This window comes from Monodon monoceros, unplaced genomic scaffold, assembly GCF_005190385.1.
Source record: "Monodon monoceros isolate NGI ecotype Baffin Bay Population unplaced genomic scaffold, NGI_Narwhal_1 Super_Scaffold_22, whole genome shotgun sequence".
Taxonomy (NCBI): Eukaryota; Metazoa; Chordata; class Mammalia; order Artiodactyla; family Monodontidae; genus Monodon; species Monodon monoceros.
Genome location: NW_021703779.1, coordinates 11056095 through 11064918, shown reverse-complemented (window position 1 = coordinate 11064918; position 8824 = coordinate 11056095). Strand labels below are relative to the sequence as shown.

The 8824-nt window shown below is 40.0% G+C and overlaps 1 protein-coding gene across 2 annotated transcripts; it reads right to left on the bottom strand.

Annotated features, from left to right (window-relative positions):
- Positions 1-2957: 2957 nt before the first annotated feature.
- Positions 2958-6435, bottom strand: CLDN34 (claudin 34). Of its 2 annotated transcripts, XM_029241061.1 has the most exons (3): positions 6396-6435; positions 5562-6129; positions 2958-3346 (listed from the first exon to the last, which is right to left on the bottom strand). In XM_029241061.1, the coding sequence occupies exons 2-3, from the start codon at positions 6114-6116 to the stop codon at positions 3287-3289; spliced, it is 615 nt and encodes a 204-aa protein (XP_029096894.1). In that variant the 5' UTR covers positions 6117-6129; positions 6396-6435; the 3' UTR covers positions 2958-3286. The 2 variants fall into 2 exon arrangements, with proteins under 2 accessions (XP_029096894.1, XP_029096893.1); XM_029241060.1 differs by lacking the exon at positions 2958-3346 and having other exon boundaries at positions 5338-6129.
- Between the last annotated feature and the right edge of the window lie 2389 nt (positions 6436-8824).

Genomic DNA, 8824 nt, shown 5'->3' with positions numbered 1-8824 from the left:
TGCAGGCCTAGTGTCACTACCCTCGACCTTGAGGCGAGCGAGGAAGTAGACCTCAGAGACACGAGGGCAGCAGCTGGGGAGGGATGCCAGTTTTTCAAGGTTCCGTGAGTGGCCAGCGCCTCCTTGCTGATGCACGAACTGGTGCACAGGCCACCCTGCCACGTGTTCCTCTTTTAGGGCCCCTCAGAGCATAGGATGACTCCCAGAAAGCCTTCACCGAAGAACCCTGTTTAACTTTCCGCTCAGGGTTTCCCAAATATATTTGTGCTTGGTTTGCCTCTACCCCATGTTTAAACATTTAATGCCATTCAAAATACCAGCATGTCTTGAGAGGCACAGTTACAAGGATGGCAACTCCGGGCAGCAATGCAAGACTCTAGGTGTTGGATATTAAGGGCCTGCAGTCCCCTGAGGTGGAGTGGAGGGTTCTAGGTCATCTCCATATGAGACCTTGGTCTATAAATGTGATTTTCGTAAACACTTTTACCCAGATAAGCTTTCGGCGTAAGAGAAAATAGGCAAACACACACGTATACAATACACATGTGTGTGTAACCATAGCTAACAATTTATATTAAATCAATACTTGTGTTCCAGGTACTTTTTCTTTTTTTGGTTACACCAATGCGGGGATATTAGTTCCCTGACCAGGGATTGAACCTGTGACCACTGCAGTGGAAGTATAGAGTTTTAACCACTGGACCTCCCGGAAAGTCCCTCCAGATGCATGTTTGCCGCCCTCTAATATTGATGAAGACCCATCTACCCATGCTGACCTGGCCAGCTTCAGACCACAGTTCTCTGGAGACTGCCCCACTCTCCCCACATCCCTTATCCCCTCCTGACAGCTCTCCCTTTGGCATGCCAGCTGCCCCAGCAGCATCACCAGGATTCCTCAAGTGAACTGAGGTTCTGTTAGACCCTTAACGTATACTCACTCTCCCATTTCATCCCTACAAGATTCTTTTCCTTCCTGTACAAGTCAGGATGCCAAGGCTCTTGAGAGATATGTTGCCATGTTGGGTAACGTGTTCACATATGTCATCCCTCCCCTCCATCTCTCCTTTTTCCCTTTTTTAAAGAAACAGGACTCCTAACTATATATCATCGTCTCTCTTGTTTTTATTGAAGTAGAGTTAATTTACAATGCTGTGTCAGTCTCTGCTGTACAGCGAAGTGACTCAGTTATACACATAGAGACATTCTTTTTTTATATCCTTTTCCATTATGGTTTATCACAGGAGACAGGATATAGTTCCCTGTGCTATCTTTGTTGTTTGTGCATCCTATATATAATACTTTGCATCTACCCCAAACTCCCAATCTACCTCTCTCCCTCTTCTCCTCTCCCTTGGCAATCACAAGTCTGTTTTCTATGTCTATGAGTCTGTTTCTGTTTTGTACATAGGTTCATTTGTGCCATATTTTAGGTTCCACATATAAGTGTTATACAGTATTTGTCTTTCTCTTTCTGACTTACTTCACTTACTATGATCATCTCTAGGTCCATCCGTGTTGCTGCAAATGGCATTATTTCCTTCTTTATTTCATTTAAAAATTTTTCATTCTTTTCTAGTATTCCCTTGTATATATGTACCATGTCTTCTTTATCCATTCATCTGTCAGTGGACATTTAGGTAGTTTCCACATCTTGGCTATTGTGAATAGTGCTGCTATGAACATAAGGGTGCATGTATCTTTTTGAATTAGAGTTTTCTTTGGATATATGCCCAGAAGTGGATTGCAGGATCATATGTTAACTCTATTTTTAGATTTCTGAGGAACCTCCATACTGTTCTCCATAGCGGCTGCACCAATTTACATTCCCACCAACAGTGCAAGAGGGTTCCCTTTTCTCCACCCTCTCCAACATTTTTAACTACATATTTTTGAAATCAGCTTTTTATTTAGCAATACTAGGAAATTTTTCCTTAATTATTCTTCATAATGTGGAATTGCTGTGTAATGTCCCATTATAAGAATATAAAATGGTTTACTGTACATGTTCTACAGTCACATAGATCTTAAAAATGGACTCTTAGGGTCCATTAGTAAACACACTCTCCTCCGGGTGGGGGGACAAAAAAACGTGATAGAGGAGACAAGATGAAGAAAATGTGTGCCACAATCAGCAGGAGAGACACTGTCATAGCATCCGTGACCTAGCAACAGACAATGATGGGCATACGGACAGTGGGTGGTGGAAAACGGTGTTAGTGGAAGGCTGAGGAGAGGACATTGGACTCGCAGGCCAGACTCACACAGTGTGGCTGAGAGTTCACGTCTGCTCATAGTAAGGATCAGCCGTAGAGAACAGAAGATATCAGCAGGGCTTGCCTGCTGAACTAGCCACTCTCCTCCCCAGACGCTCATTCCTTTGGAGACTAGTTAGTAGAGGCACAGTATAATTTACATTATAATATAAACCACTAATCTGATGATAAATGAATTAACCAATGAAATAACAATAGTAATATAACAAAAAGAATGCTCATAATGATGAAAGTCATACACTAGACACATGAAGTAGAAACATGCTCTAATGGATAATACTTGACACATTTACAGTACTATTAATTTCATAGAGTCACCTATTTTTAAAATTTTTTAATTAATTAATTTTTGGTTGCATTGTGTCTTTGTTGCTGTGTGCGGGCTTTCTCTAGTTGTGGAGAGTGGGGGCTGCTCTTCATTGCAGTGCACGGACGTCTCATTGTGGTGGCTTCTCTTGTTGCAGAGCACAGGCTCTAGGTGCACGGGCTTCAGTAATTCTGGTGCACAGGCTCAGTAGTTGTGGCTTGTGGGCTCTAGAGCGCAGGCTCAGTAGTTGTGGTGTACAGGCTTTGTTGCTCCATGGCTCATGGGATCTTCTGGGACCAGGGCTTGAACCCATGTCCCCTGCATTGGCAGGCAGATTCTTAACCACTGCGTCACCAGGGAAGTCCCTCTTTCTTAAATTTTAAATGTAGAAACCATCAGTCATAACTGTTTAGTAAAATGATTTTAAGCAGGATATATCTGTGGAACTGCTAGGTCGCATTTCAGGTGACTCCGAGGAAAGAGTAGAAAGAACAGTCTCAGAGAAGAAAGAATTCAATGAGAGGCAAAGTGATAGATAAGAAGTGATTTATCGGAATAGGACGCTAGTGAGGTTCACAAGCAGGTGAATGAAACGGTGCTGCTCACCGAGAACTTAGAGGCCTGCAGTTTTATAATCAAAGGAATGTGGGGAGGGAGAGAAGGCCACCTTCCTCCTTGTCCTTGGGTAGATGTCACGCTTCCATCATCAGCTACTCCTGCAGGTTGTGCAGGGGAGTTTTCTTGTCCCTACATGGTCAAATTGGGGCTGTCATGGTTCAATGGAAAAATTATTTCAGGTCTCAGTACAATGAGGGTCTTTCACTTTGAAATGTCACCTGTCCATAAATTATCATTTTTTAAGTGTGTAGAGAGCATGTCCTAGGGGTTATTAATTGAGGTCACTGGGCAGGATGTGGGTCTCAAGCCACCATTATTTTATTGTTTTGGGGCATGTCTCATGCTTCTGTTGCATGAGTTTGTTGCTAATAATAAGTCTGCTTGGCTTTGTGGTTAAGGAAACCTGCTTTCTTGAGTGATCATTAACTTAGAGTGTCTCCCATACTTTTTTCTTTACTTATAATCCCCTAGTGGGATTAACTGTTTAATCACCTTGTCCCTTTACTCTGTCCCTATCATCTGTACTTATTAATATTCTAGGTAGGTTTTTAAATAGTGAAGTTAATTTGTTTTAAAAATAAGCTGAAAATTATGAGAAAGGGAAGTTTCCAGCATGTCCATGAAACAACAAACAAATCAATTTTGGAAGCTGTCACTTATTTTGAAAATGAGATCCATGAATAGATTTCAAGAGAGTTGTGAACCTGGGCAAAACTGTGATTGGGTGGCAGGGGAGCAGTATGTAGATATAGGGTAAATAAACGTTTAAATTTCAATATTTGTCTAACATTTGCTATGTGTAGTTGTTAAATGTATTCTTGACATGTCCTCTCCACTATCAACTTTTGAATGCACTGAAAATTTCCATAGTAAAAGCATGGGCAATCTTATGAGTTTATACTGAAAAGTTGAGTTGATATTCAAAAACAAAAGGAAAAACAGAGTAGCAAAAACAATTTTTAAAAAATACATTGGTCAACATTAAAGATACAACATTTACGGCACTCACCCTCCTTACTCTAGAACTTTAACAATTATACGGGGGAAAAAAGAGGCATTACCTTAACTTTTTTGTATGAGCTGAATTTTAGAATAACCCAGTAGGCATACTTGATGAGAGAAAGTTCTTTACAAAATCATCCCAGCTAATAAATCTGGCAAGACTGTTCACATTAAAGTCACCTCTTGTAATTCTTAGTGCAATAGTTGATTTAAATAAGGACCATCAATGATGAGATTTTGGTGGAAGTTTGGTGAACTTTACAAGAGGGTATGAGCTTTCCCCTCATGACCCACCCATCAACTTTGCATCATTAAAAAGGAAAAGTACTGTATGCCATATGGTATAATGCACTCAGTATGAAACACAGGGCACCACTTCTGAAATACTCTCCCACAAAGACCTGATCTAGAATCTAATTAAGCCTCAAGAAGTAACACATTTCATGACAAGACAATTGACTCAGTTTATTTAGCAAAACTAAATTTTCTTTAAAGGGCAGACGGGGTATGGTGGTAGAGAAGATGCTTTAGTTTTAGCCTCAAGAGTCATTGTGAGCACCTTGTGTAGAAAAAACAAATCCGAAGAATTTATTTTGAGGCATTTAAAAATTCTAAGTATTAAATGATAGCAAGGAATAACTGTTAACGTTCTTTAGGCAAGGAAATGGTTAATGGTTAGGCAAGGTAATGGTTAATGGTTAGGCAAGGAAATGTCTTTTTTGTTAAGATGAGGGGACATAATGTCACTTAATATTTTGGAAAAAAAAGATTAAAAGAAGGCAAGAAAGCTAATATGGAAGAATTTTGATATTTGAATATGGTAATGGATATGGAAGAATTCCTTATAGTATTTTCTCTACTTTTGCACATTTTGGAAATTTTTATATGATAAATATATGTAATTACTGTGCCATAGGAAATAAGTCTGTTGTTTTTAGCAGAAGTTTAAGAGGGAGATGTGAGAATCTAAGAAACTCTTATTTCCATACACTAGGTTTATAGTATTATTAACTAGGCAATAATTAAAATAATTAAAAACTGGCATGTAGGCAAGATTTTTTAAAATGAAATTTCCTTAATTGAATCAATGAACCAAATTCAGACTCATAATATAACCAAAGCAAACAGTTTGCCACTTTCTGCCCAAAACTCATTTACCATGATCTTGAGTCCTTGGAAATATTTAATAGAGCATCCTGGTAATACTTCCTACAAACTCTTGGTAATCTTGGATTTGCAAAGTCAATGAACCAGGAATTTTTCATTTCTGAAACTTCAGGACGCACTTGGCTATCCAGGGGGAGTTTGTAAGAGAGGAAAAACAACCCACTTAACAACATCATGAAGCCAGCCAAACATACCTCTAGAGAAGCACTGCCAATTCGCTGAGTATCTGGCTTGAAGGGCATATTGAAAGATGGTGGGAAGGTAATATGCTCTTCATTCATCACAGAGTGGTAATTCCAGATGACGCCAATCGAGATACAGAGACCAGCAGGTATGTTGAGAATTCCTGAAGTGACAAATGGATTGCAGGAGGCATTCGGCTGAAGAATTCCCATGTACACATTCCTAAGTGGAAAGATAATGGAGGCTTTCTTCCAGAGCCCTAGAATGTTGGCGACCAGGAGGAAGTTTTGCACAACACACATACCCAGAGGTAGGCAATTATCATGGTAGCTGTAATGGTGACATGTTGTGGCTCTGCTGATTTTGTTCGTGTGAAGGAAAATGCAGACTCTCCACATTCCCACGCAGGCTAGATCAGAGGGGAAGAGTGAGGTTTTGTCCATATACCATACTCGCCACGTCACCAGTCTCATGGCAGTGGTGCCAAGGATCCATCTGATGGTCGCAACTACAAAACCTACTACTCGGCGATTGGCACTATTGATGAATAACGGCATGGTGGCCATGTACCCAAGGGAACTGCAAACAAATACAGGGCATCATGAAAGTGAAAATTTAGGGCTGGAACAACACATTCACCTGTCCATTTCCATCCCACTCCCGGACCACCCCACTCCCCAACATTTACACCATGTTGATGAGCAGTGCTGTATTTGAAAGGCAAGTGCTATTATTTCAGACCAGAAACATTTGACCCTCACGCTATGCTGGTGGGAGCGGAGACCCGGCCAACTTTGTGAAGGGCCATTTGGCAATATTTATCAAAAGGTTCAAAATACACAAACCTTCAAACAGGCAGTTCCACTGCTGGGCTTTTGTCCAAAATTGTAGCTAAGCTTGGCCATAAACATTCAGTCACAAAGATGGTCAGCACAGACATGTCTGTAAAATTGGAAAAAGGGAAACAACTTCAAGTCCAACAAGAGGGCTTGGTTAAATAATGAATGCCAGTTCCATACAAGGGAGCTATGTGCCAGCACTCAAAGTATAACTGGACTCGTATGAGGTGTGATACTTTGTGTATGACTCTTTTTAAGTTACCTCCGTATTGCAGCATGTATGAGTACCAGGCAGCTTTGACTGCACAGTAGCATTTATTCACGTGTGTGGATGTACCACAGTTCGTTTATTCATTCATCTGTATTTGGACATATTAATTGGTTCCAAGTTTTGGCTCTTATGAATAATGCTGCTATAAACATTTCTATAGAAAACTCGGTATGGGTATATGTTCTCATTTCTCTCATGTAGATACTCAGGACTGGGATTAGTGGGTCATACAGCAAATGTATGTTTACCTTTTTAGAAAGTTCTAAACTGTTTCCCCATGTGGCTGCACCATTTTACATCCCCACCAGCAATGTGTGAAGGTTACAGTTTCTAACTTCTCCAACATTTTGGTGTGTTTAGTCTTTTTGATTATGGCCGTTCTAGTTGCCATTCAATCAAAATGTGACCAAAAGACGAAGATGGTCACAATATATCAAGTACTAACAGCATGTTACAAATTAGTATGTATAATATAATCAGGGATATGAATAAAACTGGAAGTCTATATGATGAGTTACTGAGAGATATTTTTAACTGGGTTACAGGGGTTATGAGCTTTGAAAGCTGTTTGTATTGTGAACAATCAGATTCATATAGGAAAGAGCGCATAATCTAAGTGTAGCACTCAATTAATTATCCAGGAGCACATACCCACACAGCCACTGCTCAGTTGAAGATATACTTTATCACCACTTCCTTATCTGTCCTTATAGTTTTTCACATCAGAATGCACCCCCACACACAAACATTTGTTCGATTCTGCCTGTTTTTCAAAATTGGAATTATGCAGTAGGTGTTCTTTGTGACTGGCTTCTTTCACTCACTGTGTTTGTGACCTCACATTGTGATTTTTTTTAATGAGGTCTAGTTATTCAATATTTTCAGATATTTCTGTCATGAGCAGGATTTTTAAAAATAAGAATAAAAATGACCTCATTGGAGTTGTGTAGCAATGGACAATTCTGGTACATAATTCTGGTACATAAACACACTATAGTAAATAATGGGTATTAAAGTTATGCATTCACCACAATATTTAGCACATAAAAGTAGAAGGCAAATGTCCATGGAGGGTCGAATTTAAAATGCAGATAACAAAACTAAGTATGTGGGTATGATCTTATTTTTTGCCCATGATAAAATGTGCTGGAAAGTTACAAAATGAGATGCATCTGACTATTGGAATTACTAGTGATTTTTGTTATATTTTAAGGTAAAACTATATTCCTTTAATTGGATAAAAAAATGTGTGGGGGCACATACAGCCATATCAGCATAGAAGTGAATAAGGGGTGAGGCAGGAGCAGAGACTGAAGCCAGTTCATGGAGGATATTGAGGGGCACAGATTTTATTGCAGTGAAGATCCCAGGTGGGAGAGAGGAACAGGGTGAGGCATTTTGCCAGGGTGATATAAGTGATCCCCTCTCATGGCCAGAGCGCTCCTGGCAAATGCTGTTTTATAAAGATCGTTCTTTTTGGCCAGTAATCCTCAACATATTATTTTGAAGAAATAATTTAAATGGCACATTGGCAGGAATCAAACAGTTGGGTTGAATGAGTTTAACTACTAGTTGCTGCAGCATGTGGGCTGAGATAAGAATTTAAATGTTCAAGGTAATTGAACATGTTAAACAGGGACATTCAAGTATGTTAAGGAGATGGCATGCTGCCTCAGCTTTTAGACTTAGAAGCTGGCTCACTTTTCTGCACCAGGACAATTCAAGTCCACACACCATGCATGGGACATTCATGAGACTAATGCTTTGAATGACATGAAAGTTAATGAATAAGTTAAAGTCATAGGCTCCCTCTGAAGCAGTCCTTTGGTGCCAGCAGAGAAGCTACCTTGTCCTCAATTCAAATCAGCAGATTATTCAGAACAGCTTTGCATTCCAGCCCTAGTCCTCTTGATGAAAAACCCAGGGGGATAAGAACTTACATGACATGTGTAGCCAGGTTTGGTGGTCTTCTCAGAGGGAGGGAGAGTAGGGGAAGGGTGAGGGCAGTTTGCAAGGGAGTGGTTGTGGGAATGCACCTCAGAACGCAAGCTGGGCTGGAAGGAAGGGAAGACTGAAGACACGCATTGAAAGTGGTGATATTAATTATGACACCTGCACATGTTAAAAGCAGTTTTGATAACTATTTCCAAATATTTAAATCCTG

What these genes read in the sequence shown, in the direction of transcription:
- CLDN34 (XM_029241060.1), bottom strand. Translation starts at nt 6,116, where the DNA reads ATGGCCACCATGCCGTTATTCATCAATAGTGCCAATCGCCGAGTAGTA.